The sequence below is a fragment of the Corylus avellana genome, chromosome 7, assembly GCF_965113065.1.
Source record: "Corylus avellana chromosome 7, dhCorAvel1.hap1.2, whole genome shotgun sequence".
In the NCBI taxonomy this organism is placed as follows: domain Eukaryota; kingdom Viridiplantae; phylum Streptophyta; class Magnoliopsida; order Fagales; family Betulaceae; genus Corylus; species Corylus avellana.
Window position 1 is genome coordinate 15,014,034 of NC_142496.1, and position 14,145 is coordinate 15,028,178.

At 38.6% G+C, this 14,145-nt stretch overlaps 1 protein-coding gene across 1 annotated transcript; it reads right to left on the reverse strand.

Annotated features, from left to right (window-relative positions):
• Positions 1–2,122: 2,122 nt before the first annotated feature.
• On the reverse strand, positions 2,123–13,000 carry LOC132184754 (nitrobindin heme-binding domain protein). Its single transcript, XM_059598496.2, has 3 exons — positions 12,650–13,000; positions 4,379–4,447; positions 2,123–2,499 (listed from the first exon to the last, which is right to left on the reverse strand). The coding sequence occupies exons 1-3, from the start codon at positions 12,944–12,946 to the stop codon at positions 2,380–2,382; spliced, it is 486 nt and encodes a 161-aa protein (XP_059454479.1). The 5' UTR covers positions 12,947–13,000; the 3' UTR covers positions 2,123–2,379.
• Positions 13,001–14,145: the final 1,145 nt, after the last annotated feature.

Genomic DNA, 14,145 nt, shown 5'->3' on the forward strand with positions numbered 1-14,145 from the left:
GGAAGTGGCGACACCCAAGAACAAGGTGGAGGGGCGCGTGTATGGCAGTGACTTCCTGAAATGCATAGATCTGATTTTAAAAAAATCAAACCCAAAATTTTCAAGAAGGGAGCCAATTCGACGTTGGGAGCCGCCAATGATGCCAGTGAACGGTGGATTTACAGTGGAGGATTGGGCGATGCAGTTATTGGAAAAAGAAAAATAAAAAAATAACAAAGATGTAAGATAGGGCCTCCGAAGAGACGGGTTTGGCCTCCAAAAGAGGCGAGAAGGATAGGAAGAGGAAGAGGGTGGGAGGGGGAGGAGGAGGAAGGAGCCAAGGCTCCCTCCTCCCATGACAGCCGTAGGAGGAAAACTATGGGTTTTTGAGGAGAGAGAACAGAGAGAAAGTCTAGGAAGAGTTTGCTCAGAGCATTCACATAAACGTTGTTTATAGATTGACAAGTTAGAGTAGTATGAGACAAGAAGTCAGTGATGGCAAAGATTAAGAACTTGGGCCCAAAGATAATAAAGCCCAGAGGTATAAGTATTATATAATGTAGAATTTTTAGTTAGGAGAATTATGATATAAGGAAAAATAATTTGACAAGATGTTTTATATTCACAGCAAATTTACAGTTAATTAGAGCTATGGTGGATTGTGTGTATGATGTAATAGAAAACAAAATTTAAATCTGCCCGCTGCTCCAATAGTAGTGTGCCCATATATTAGCTTATTGGAGCATTATAATAAGCACATTTATAATCCATTAACTCGATGTGGGCAATCTATATTTTCAATGTGGAACTAATTTTCTAGAGTGTCACAATCTCTTATTCTTTAACGTTCATGTTAGGGTCCATGTCGTACAGTGCCTTAGAGCCACATGATATTACTTGGTTGCTCTTATACCATTTGTAACGACCAAGTCAAAGTGCTTGTCATTCTGCGCTATTACTTTAACATGACTAGTCAAGTTACAATTGGAGCTTAAATCACTTATAAAGTCAAGTATCACCTAGTAAGGAACCAATGCAAAATTTAGCCCCTATATATGATCATAAAACAACCCCAACTCAATTTTCTCTAGCAAATTTGGTGACAGTTCAACTAAATTTGCTTTAATGTCAAAGAATTAAGTATAACTTGATTAGATCATTTTAAGCCAAGGTTCTTTTAATTAAAGTGTTTCTTGAATTCTCATAGATAATTACTATCTCATACAATTCTGCCAACATCATCACTGGATATTTACTAAAGGTTGGAAGGTTAAAGCACTCAATTAGTTGTGTAGAGATTAATGGAATTTCTATATATGGCCAAAACTTGAATGCTCATTTATGGCCACTCATTCATGACAAAGTTTCCCAAGTCTCTAAATCATGATGTTGTACTCAACTTCTAAATTATTATAGTTTCATTAGAGGGAGAGAGTTTGGGGTGAAAGAAGGAATTAACATGAGGAGAGTTATAGTGATGATGATGGTCCTAATAAATTTTTTCCTACCTTTATATTTCAATTGGAGCTAGAATTACTTATAAATTAAGTCTGAGTATCAACTAATGTAAGACTTTGTACTCATGAGCGTTTTTATAATCTATCGACTCAATGTCGGCAATCAATCTGTTCAATGTGGGAATAACTTTCTAGGGTGTTGTAATAACAATATTATAGGTACTAGGAAAATTTATCCTACTTTGATGCTTAATGAATGCAGAGCTAACATTTCAAGATTTTCTAATGACAATATCAAACAAAGAACACTTGAGCTTACCCAACAAGCGGAGATAACCGACTGAGTGTTGGCCAGAACTGGAGAGGAAGCAGCCCCAGGAGTTTGAATCTCAGTTTTCTTCCCCTTGACAAAAGAAATATCTAACACTGCAAATACTGGGGATTAGAAAGAGCAGTAAAGAAAAGAGTTTAAATTTGATAACAAATCCTATGTTAAATGCTTACGTTCAATCACAACTCCAATTGTCAATGAATCTAATGGGCTATGCTTGAGAGCAAATTCAACACACTGATATTGCCTTCTTCACGTGCTTTCATCTAGTTATACAAGCACCCACATCCACTAAATGTGATATATATATATATATATATAGAGAGAGAGAGAGAGAGAGAGAGAGAGGAACATCAATATTCAAAAACATATGAAATAACTCCTGCACAATAGTCTTGTGGAAATATTGATGTAAATTTACATTGTGAGTAACCAAATCATATTCTGACAAATTCTGGGTTAACACAAGCTTTGATCAGGACAAACATTATTAATCCATCGGTGGAAGTTTAAGAAAGGTGTAACTGCATCAAAGAACAGCAGAGGTTGTCACATAGGATTTGATTTTTGATGTTTATACACACACTCTTGCCTTTTTCGAACACGACTGAGTCATTGTTTCTTGAGTAAGGCTCTCAAGTGTGGTTGAAGACTAGTAGAATTTGTAGCCATCTGAACCACATAAGATAGATCTCCACCAATTAACTGAAAATCCCGGGTTATTTCTTTCACCTGAGCAGCAGAAGACAAAAGCAACATTGATTATTCAGCAGATTTTTAATCGAGGGAAAATTTATTTTTCTTACCAAAGCATCCAAACTTCTTTAATATGAATTAACAACCATCAGCAATTTCTAGTCAGAAAATAATTTGTTCTAGGATCTAGATTAATCAAGATCAACACACAGAGACATGCATAACTTGTACAAGTTTATAATTCTCTATTTCCAAAAGGCCTTTTGATAGAGTAGGAAATGAGGGTTCCCGCAACTGGTCTAGTTTAGAAAAAACTCGAAATTTTCTTCCTATTGAATGAAACCCTCGTCTTCGGAAGAATTTATACAGGCCAGCCAAAGTCTATCTTCTACGTAAGAATGCCGGTTCACAATTAGGAAAATTTTCTCAGTAAGAAATTAAGAAAATATGGTCACTAGCTTTATATGTGTCTTAAAATGACCTTCAACATCACTCAGAATGTCACCTGGTATACAATCCTCATTCCCCCATGATTGTTCCATGACTCAATATAGATCTTCGCCAGTGTTCTCTCTATCTCTTAAACCCCCACCACCCCCCCAAAAAAAAGAAAGATTTCAAATCCTGCATATTTGTACCAAATACGTACATAAGTTTGCATTTCTAAAGTTTCTTTGCTCATTTTTAAGCCATCCATTTACAATGGTCATCTTAGTGACAGTTAACTGTCGTTAGCACTGCCATATATATACACTTTAACAGTAAAAAATTGACACTAACCAGACTTCTATCTATAATTATTATGGAATAAGAAACCATCATATAACTTCATGTATCACTGAGGCTGATACAAGCATAGGATACAAAAAATGCTAAATTTATCACCCAATAGATATACAATATCAATTAAGTTGAACAGTCTGATTTGCCTGTGCGAAATATAGAAAGGATGTGGGAGGGTAGAATATAACTAGGAAAGAATGGAAGTGGGTGGCTTATATGGTTACCAAAAGTTGATTACAAAAATGACAAACCATTTCCAAGTCCTAAGATTTTGAATGGGAAAAGTGATTACAAACACAAGCTCACATCTTTTAGAAGCAAAAGTACAGAGATTAGTGCATGTGGTTCAATTCAACTCTAGTAACATGCAAAACTTATCTTACAGGCAAAACCTAGGATGCAAGTGAACAAAACTTAGCAGTAACAGTAACTACCAGTTTCAAATGTCCACTCTAGTTATTTATTAAGAAAATGACATTTTTGTAATAGCTAAACAAACAGATCTATATACTCTGCTTAAGGTAAATGCCTTAGGTCATCCTTCTGTATCACATATACCCCCCAATTGTCCAAATGTGCAGATGAATAGTGAGGAAAAAGGGAAATAGTTCCTGGGTTCCAACAAGGCCTGCAACACCATCGATGGAAGGGGTTATTGAAGAGACCGTCGCCCAAAGCATACCGAAAAGCCAAGTAAGCAACCCTATTAGCCAGAAAAGGAGAATCTAGAATGACTTGCAAAAAACCCTTAAACTGATTTTCAGTTGTGATGGTTCACAGAACGCCATGAGTATGCAAGAGGTACAAGTACAATCACCTTTAATATTCAAACCTCAAACGAACTGGAAGTCATAGTTGTTGGATGCAAGCAATCCTGGGCATATAACTATTCAAAGATCAAATCAAGTGCAAATCTTTTAGGTATTTTCTATCTCCAGGTCAAGAGAAAGAGCTTAAATTTCTCTGCACCAGATCACCATCTTCACAGTGGCAAAACAGAGTTGTCATATAAGTGTTAAGTTGTTCTGGAGAGAACTCATTCAATTTGTACAAAAATAAATAGTAGGATATTTTTACTCGAAATCCTAAAAATGTAGCATTATACAAGACTACAATGATTAGCATAAATTACCTTGGAAGCATTGCCCACAATTGCACTTTGAAGCTTTATGACTTTCTCTTCTGCATTATGTGTCCCTTTCTGGAATGGAGTGTCAATTGTACTGAATACCTCTCAATGTGAGGGTTGCTAGTATTATATAGAAATTATCTAGGTAATTACAGGCTGTATCTCAGTGATTACAGCAATTTAGGGAAATAAATAAGGTAACTAAAATCTACCTATTAATTACAATATACTATAGCTATAATACAAGAACATGCCATAACTAGAAAGACTAATTATGGCTAAATATATATGGACCGTATCTGATTGACATCCCCCCTCAAATTGATGCTGATCGATCAAGAAGCATCAATTTGCCCACAAGAAACTGATGACGTTGTCGTGTCATAGCCTTCGTGAAGACGTCAGCTATCTGGAGATCAGTGGAAACATGAGGAAGAGAGATAACACGAGTGTCCAAGGCTTCCCTAATAGAATGACAGTCTACCTCAATATGCTTCGTACGTTCATGGTAAACAGGATTAGCAGCAATTTGAATGGCACTAGTATTATCAGCATGAAGAGGAGTAGAATCAGTTTGAGAAAAACCAAGCTCAGCCAAAAGCCCACGAAGCCAGACAATCTCAGAACAAGCAGCAGACATTGCTCGGTATTCGGATTCAGTAGATGATTTAGAAACACGAGCTTGCTTCTTACTCTTCCAAGAAATTAAAGAAGCACCAAGAAACATGCACCAACCCGTGACAGACCGCCGAGTGTCAGGACATCCTGCCCAATCCGCATCACTATAAGCAACAAGGCGAAGAGGAGAGCCAGTTGGAAAGAACAAACCACGGCCAGAAGAGCCCCGAAGATATCGAATGATACGCCGAACAGCAGCTAAATGAAGATGGCGGGGAGTTTGCATAAACTGGCTAACCTGCTGGACAGCGAAGGAAATATCAGGCCGAGTAATAGTCAAATAATTCAAGCTGCCTACCAACTGTCGGAACACAGTAGGATCAGAGAGAAGATCACCCTCCTCACTTCGATATTTCACATTAACCTCCATAGGAGTATCCACCGAAGAAGAATCCTGAAGACCAGCTAGACTAATCAAGTCCTGGGTATATTTGTGTTGATTCAAGAATATACCGGAAGAATCAGTGTGCACCTCCAACCCCAAAAAATACGTAAGAGGACCAAGGTCTTTCATATGAAAAGAGTCTTGAAGATTCCGCTTGAGATGTGCAATCAAACTGGAGTCGGTTCCCGTAATGACAATATCATCCACATACACAAGTAAAAGAACAAGACCAGTCGGAGTCTTGCAAAGGAACAAAGAAGAATCATATTGGCTTTGGACAAAGGAGAAGCGAAGCAGAGTAGACCTGAATTTTTCAAACCATGCCCGGGGAGCCTGTTTTAAGCCATAGAGAGACCGCTTCAACTTACACACAGCGGCAGATGGAGAAGAAAACAACCCCGGAGGAGGAGTCATGTAAATATCTTCTTTGAGATCACCATGAAGAAAAGCATTTTTGACATCCATCTGATGAAGTGGCCAGCCTTGGGAGGCGGCAATAGAAATAATTGTACGCACTGTAGTCATCTTCGCGACCGGAGCAAATGTCTCCTCATAGTCCACCCCATATTCTTGCCTGTTCCCAAGAGCAACTAATCGAGCCTTATACCGATCCAGAGTCCCATCAGAGCGAAGCTTAATTGAGTAAACCCATTTACAACCAATGGCGTTAACATGAGAGGGGCAAGGAACCATGTCCCATGTATGATTGTCCTGGAGAGCCCGAAGTTCCTCATCCATCGCTTTCCGCCAACATTCATATTTAACAGCCTCGGAAAAACATGTAGGGATGGAAATAGAAGATAAAGTAGCAGTAAAGGAAGTGTGGGGAAAACCATACCTATCAGGAGGACGTGATACCCTAGCAGATCGTCGAAGACCAGACTCATGAACTGTCTCAGATGGCAAGTCAATCGGAGGAGTTGTCGGAACAGTTTCAGATGAAGGGTCAGTCTCGGGAAGGGGCAAAGTTGGTAGACGTCGAGTATACACAATTCCAGGTTTGAACCGCTCAGGCAGAATAGGCAATTCATCAAAACAAGGTAGAATACTAATCTCAGGCAATGATTCAACATGTGTAGAAAAGAAACATTGATGCTCAAAGAACACAACATTACGAGATATACGAAATTTGTCAAAACAAGGATCATAGCAAACATAACCTTTGTGAGAAACACTATAACCCATAAAGGCACATTTAACAGACTGAGCAGAAAGTTTGTGACGTTCATGAGCAGGTAAATGAACAAAACAAACACATCCAAAAGTATGAAGATTAAGATAGCTAGGATGCTGTTGATACAAACGATAATAAGGAGAATCAAACTGTAAGACCTGAGAGGGCAGTCGATTAATTAAGTAAACGGCAGTAGATAATGCCTCAACCCATAATTTAGAAGGAACAGAGGACTCAAGTAATAAAGTACGAACAACATCCAAGAGATGGCGGTTCTTTCGTTCCGCCACCCCATTTTGCTGAGGAGTATAAGGACAAGAGCGCTGAGAGACAATTCCTTTGTGGCGTAAGAAATCATGAAACTCGTGGGACATGTATTCTCCACCAGAATCAGACCTCAAAATCTTAATGCCTGTAGAAAATTGATTCTCTATATATGCTACAAAGGTCTGGAAAACAGACAAAACCTCGGATTTGGCCCGAAGAAAATAGACCCAAGTATATCGACTGAAATCATCTATGAATGTTACAAAATATTTATATCGAGCATGAGAAATTACAGGAGAAATGCCCCATACATCACTATGCACAACATCAAAGCATTTTGTAGCACGACTACCATGAGAAGAAAACGAAAGAGTTTTACTCTTACCAAGTTTGCATACAGAACAATCAAATGACAAATTTTGAGAAACGCGTTCTTTATTGCCTAACAAACCAGAATTTAACATATGAGACAGAATAACAGAATTTGGATGACCCAAACGTTTGTGCCATACTTCGTTCGGAGTATTAACTGTCCTACAAGCCAAAGATAAACAACTAGGAATTGAAAAGTGCAGTGGAAATAGTCTGCCAACTTTAGGCCCCTTCGCGAGTATCTTCCCCGACACCTGATCCTGCACAAGACAACCATCACGAGAGAAATGGACATCATAGTTTTTTTCAACTAACTGGCCAACTGAAATAAGACTATTAGAAAGGCCAGGAGAGACATAAACATCTCTGAATGAAGGATTAATATCTCCTACTTCATTAATAGCTAAATGACTTCCATTAGCTACTTGAATATGAGATGAACCATGATATGGACGAACATTGCAAAGAGTATTAGACGATCTGGTCATATGATTGGATGCTGCAGAATCAATAAGCCAAGACTTAGATAAAATAGTACCATTACCTTGGAGCCCTAAGGCAGAAAAGGCTGACATAATCATCTGCTGGACCATTTCAGGAGTAAGAACAGCTGATCTGGCCGCAGAAGAAGAGGTTGAGGACATCATTGGAGCAGTAGAGGTGTTTACTGTAGCCTGATAAGCAGTAGCTTGACGATTCTGAGGCCGAGTGGGACATTCTTTGATAAAGTGGCCCGGTTTCTTACAGTAATTGCAAGATTTCTTTGCACAATTGGCGGCAATATGACCATACTCCTTACAGCTAAAACACTGGACCTTGCGCATATCCTTACCTTTCCCTTTCCCATAGGCTGCATAGGCTACTGGATTTGGATTGGAATCGTGCTGAAACGTAGCCTGTGTGAGAAGACGCTGCTCCTCACGAAGTAATTCTCCAAAACAAACATCCAAAGATGGCGAAGGATCCCGATTCATTAAATTTGAGCGAGTAACCTCAAATTCAGGGCGTAATTTCATCAGGAATTGATCTCTCTTGCTCTGCTCATGAACAGCCTGAACAGCAGAGAGAGATACAACAGGTACCTTCGCATAAACCATATCAGAAAATTCTCCCCACAAATTCTGAAAACCAGAAAAATACTCTGGAATGGAGAGATTGCCTTGAGTGTAATTAGCAATCTCATATTCCAGCTGAAAACGGCGTGCAGTATTGTCCTGATGATAAACCTTCAGCAAATACTCCCACATAGTCTTCGCAGTCTTATAGGGCCTCAAATTGAGCACAATAAGAGGATCAACAGACCCTAAGATCCAAGACATCACACGTGCATCCTTGACCTTCCACTTAGCCAAATCCTTAGCTTCTGTAGGAGCTGGATCACTGCCGTCAATATGGCCCCACAATTCTTTTCCCGTAACAAATAATTGAAATTGGAATTCCCAAGCAGAATAATTTTTTCCAGTAAAACGGACCCCAAAAGTCTCGCTAGACGACATAATGAAATAAAAAAAATTAGAAATTAGACAACCTGAAAAAGAAGTAACAGGCCCACCAGATCTGTTGGACAGCACCAACCAGCAGCCCACCAGAATAGCAACACAGCCTAATCAGCACCAAACAGCAAGCCCAAACAGCCAGCCCAAATCCAAACAACAACCCACTCAGCAATCCCTAAACCACACTCACAGCACCAACCAGAAACACGTCAACAGCCCCAAAACCTCCAGAATAGCGCCCAAACAGCACCCAAATCAGTCAGCAACCCAAACAGAAATTGCCGACAACACCAAAATAGCCGACAGAAATCGCCGACAGCCCCAAAACCTCCAGAATAGCGCCCAAACAGCACCCAAATCAGTCAGCAACCCAAACAGAAATTGCCGACAACACCAAAATAGCCGACAGCAATCGCCGACAGCCCCAAATTCCCGGGAACACCACGCCGACCCTCCAGAAATCGCCGGAAACACCACAAACTTCACAGACCTCCAAAGAGTCTGCCGACAGCCACTGATCACCACAAGAGGAGTAGTTTCCGGTAAGAAATTCCCTACCCTCAATAGAAACTGCCGCTACCCTCGACAGAAACTTCCGAAAAGCAATTTAGAACCCTAATTTAGATGATTTTGGCTCTGATACCATGTCAATTGTACTGAATACCTCTCAATGTGAGGGTTGCTAGTATTATATAGAAATTATCTAGGTAATTACAGGCTGTATCTCAGTGATTACAGCAATTTAGGGAAATAAATAAGGTAACTAAAATCTACCTATTAATTACAATATACTATAGCTATAATACAAGAACATGCCATAACTAGAAAGACTAATTATGGCTAAATATATATGGACCGTATCTGATTGACATGGAGATCATATCATTACCACATTTATCCACAAACAAACAAGAAATAATGCATGTACAGATATATAGGCATATATACCACTCCTCTCACACAAACATAAAGAGATCAAAATAAACGGGAATAGAAAAGCAATTAGAATGTAATACTATAAACTATATCAACAACAACGAAAAGCTAGTTCAGAGAAACAAAGCAATATAGAAGCTTTCAATGTCAAAACAATATAAAGAATGGCAGAATTATCATTTGATATACATACGCATTCATCAAAGAATAATGGAGAAACTTCACTTGACCCCCTCAAACTACCATCCTATTTCAATATCCCCCAAACTTTCTTTGATAACTTGCAATGTCCCTCCCCCCCCCCACCCCCTCCCTCAAATTTTTTTTTTTTTGATAACGTAGGAGAACTTTACTCAGATTAATTGCACGTCGCAAACGCATACTATACAACAATCCTCACCATTAATCAAACTTCTACGGGTAACTGACCCCACCCGCCAGAACCAGCCCCCCTCAAATTACCTAACCCTTTCACTTAACCCCTTCCATTAGGATTTTTATTTAAATCCAACGGAAAATGAGTCACGTGTATTACATGTGAAGAAAAATGACAATAATACCCCTGTGTTAGATAAAAATAAAAATTAAAAAAAAAAAATTAAAAAAAAAAAAAAAAAAAAAACACAATGGCCAGCTGGGTCTCAATGGAAGGGGACCTACCCATGAAAGTTTACCTAAGGCCAGCCGTGGGTCTCCAAGGAAGTTGACCCAGGCCTTGGGTCAAGGGCAAGGAAGTTTTATTTTAAAGAAAATATAAGAGTATAATTGCATTTTCACACATCTCATATAAGGTATAATGGACATTTTACGTCATGTGTTGGTCAGGTAATGCGTTTGTCATCCAAATTAACAGAAAATCCTAATTGCGGGTGCTAAATGAAAGGGTTAGGTTGTTTTGGGAGGGGGAATTATAACTTCTTAAAATTTGGCAAGACTCTGTAAATAGGATAGTAGTTTCAAAGAGAGGGAGGGATGGTAAATGTAGTTTCCCCAATGTTGAGAAATAATCTCACATTGCCTGTGGACAAAACCTTGGGCATGTTTATAAGAAATGGGCAACCATCTCTTATTAAACCGGTTTTATGAGATGAGTTAAGTCCATGAATTTCTTCATGGTATCAGAGCCTACCGCAGGACAAATGGGGCCCACATTACTTATCCCATGACAAGGATCAGGAAAAATACCGGCCTGCACGTGAGGGAGGGTGTTGAGAAATAATCTCACATTGCCTGCGGACAAGACCTTGGGCATGTTTATAAAGAATGAGCAACCCTCTCTTATTGAATCAGTTTTATAAGATGAGTTAAGCCCACGAATTTCTTCACCCAAGAATAATACATGTGAACTACGAATTTCATGTTACACAAACTTGGTTTTTCAATTGATGTTAATTTAGAATTCAAGGATAAGTACGCTTAAACCAAACACTAAAAGTGGCTGGAAAAGGCTACTTTTGACTCCTTATCAATGATTAGCAACAAACCACTCTTCTGACGTTAGTAATATTAATGTTGATCAAGAACAATATAATGCAATGTAAAGAGTTAGAAGAGGGACACCTGTTAGCCTCCAAATAAATTAAGGAAGGCTTACAAAGCAGGCACTGCCATTTGCTTTACAAAGCAAAAGGGCTATTCATTATCATCCTACAGGCCATGCAATGTATTAGCAACCCAAGAAATACTACATCTATAAATAATTCATGGAGAGACATATCACATACTAGAAATGGGGGATGCTTAAAATTGAGGATAATTTCAAACTCAACAATAGTGGGCATCCAGAAAATCTGTCACAAATGTACTGGGTTATCAGAAACTATCCTGGTCATGCCATTTGCTTTTTCCAAATATGTAAGGACTAGATAGCTAGCTAGCTTTTTTGAGTCATAGAATCTAGCATCAAGAATGAAGTGAAGTAATTACTGCTCCACTTTGATCCATCAGTTAGAATTTTTTTTTATTGGGCTTCCATTGATTGTTAGTTTTTGTTTGCTAAAACAGGTTGGACACACTACCTAAAATGACAAGCGCAAAAGTTATTGAGTTTATGTACCTTAGTTGCGTATGAATTGAATTCCTACTAGGCATGGTAAACAGTATGTAGGCTTCTAACCTATTAAGGTTAGGCCTCTCTGATGGATTGACTATATATGGTTTTTTATATATAGGCTAGGTTCCTTCCTCTCCATATACAAAAAACCTATATTCTCCTTAGCGAGAGAATTTGACTGTTAAATCACAACTTGTTCAAAAAGCATAAGCTTATAAAAAATAGCGAATTTAATAATTTAATTAATATTCTAACACTCTTCATCGCGTATAGGTCTAAACTTTTCCTTAATAAATGAGGCCCAACACATAAAATATTTAATTGAAGAGTAATGCTACACACACTCCTACTTCTTCACACTTATTTCCACACTCTCTTAGGTAGTTTTTAAAATCACCATTAGATTAAAATTCAATAAAGATTTTAATCTAATAAGTGTGACAATGGGTGTGGAGAAATAGGAGTGAGTGTAGTATTAGTCATAAAAGAATAAAAGAGGTAAGGTTCGAAGACCTTTGTTCTTATACATGTTAAATCATCACATTTTTCAAAAAAGCTTAAGCTTATAACATATAGTAAATTTAATTACTTAATTAATATTCTAACCAGGACCCCGCCACCTTCAAAAAGGAACATGGACGGGAAAATCCAGCTGCTAGTATTAATTCACAATACTTCTGTTTCAACAATAGAAAGGAGATGGCATCTGCAGTATTCCTAATTGACAGTTTCAGTGTCTTTGCAAGTGAGCAGCGATCGTTCGGAAAACGAGTCGACATGGAAATTGTTCTCTGTTTGTATTCTAGTTTTCTGGGATGTTTATTATTGTTCTAACAATCTTCATTGATAGTACCATGAAAAAAAGGAATAAATGGGCAGGCATAAAATGAGTTGTAGTGAGTGAGAAAGGTACCAAGACTTCAACAAGGCCAGTGCTTTGAGCAATGACAACTTCGATGGAACCATCGGGTCTGGGGCGCCAGTATCCGCTCTCAGCGTGCATTGGCTCTCCGGAGGCGAGCTTCCAAGTCTTCTGGGTGTAAGCGATGACGGGCTTGCTAGAATGGTGGGAGAAATGGAGCTCTTCGCCGTAAGCGAAGGAATTGATGGTGGGAAAGCCACCCTCTCCTTGGCCTCTCCACCTCCCCAGCAAGTACGATATTCCTTCTATTCCCGGGTGTACGGCCACTACATCTCCTGATGGTTCCATTTTCTCCGCCTTTGGGATAATACACAATATCCCAAGTCACCAGTGCTATTTCTCTTCCTTCTTCGTAATTACCTCCCCCTTGCAATATTAATTAAGGGTTAAATATCCTATACCCATGTAGGGTTTGTCAATTTTATTTTTTTCTTACTATGGTTTCATTTTTATCACAGGATCTTCCTGAGATTTTGATAAAGGATCAATTTGGTACATCCGTTAGTTAACCATTAAGACTGACACGTGAACCAATCAGATGTTGATACGTGACATCTATTTAATTTTTTTTTAATTTTTTTTTTAAATTAAAAAAAAAAATTGTATTTTAAAAAAAAAAAAAAAAAAAAGGAAAGGAAAAAACTGGGGGTGGCTCTTGGCCATTTCGAGCCACCCCCTTTGTCCATGGGGTTGGCCATCTAGCCAACCACCATTAGGGGTGATTTCGGCCACCCCCAAGGCTCCATGGGGGTGGCCGAGCCACCCCTAGTGGCTACTGGGGGTGGTTTCGGCCACCCCCTTGGAGCCCAAGCCACCCCCAGTTTTTTAATTTTTTTTTTTTATAAATACTTTTTTAAAAAATTTTAAAAAAAAATTAAATATGTGCTACGTGTCAACATCTGATTGGTCCACATGTCAGTCTTAACGGTCAACTAACGGATGGACTAAATTGGTCCTTTATCAAAACCCCATGTGGGTCCTGTAATAAAAATGAAACCCCAATGGAGAAAAAATAAAGTTGGTAAATCCTAGGGGGTTTGAGATATTTAACCCATTAATTAAATGCTTAACATTCAACAAATTATAATTTTAGATGGTATCAAGGCATGGTGTTGAACTAAATCCTGAATTTATTGATAATTTATCTTTCATTTAAATTAATCATTCGACCTGTTGACAAGGATGATTTGACCTTCTATTTTTTTCTCTTCCAGCCTCACACACCTTTAGATGGCTCCCACTTTTATTATTAGATCTAAATTTAATTGTTAGGTTTAGTTTTGCCTTATTTAATGATCAAAATATTTGGTTGAAAATTCTCATTCTTCCCAAGAGTCGAGGTAAAGATTGGATGTTTCTAAGAGTTCTTTGTCTTCCCTGTTGGATGGGGCGTCAGAACTGCATGTGACAGGGCTGAAGGATAACTCTCTGTTTTCCGATCAGGAATCGCGTCAAAACAGGACATGTAACAGATACCGAGGTTGGAA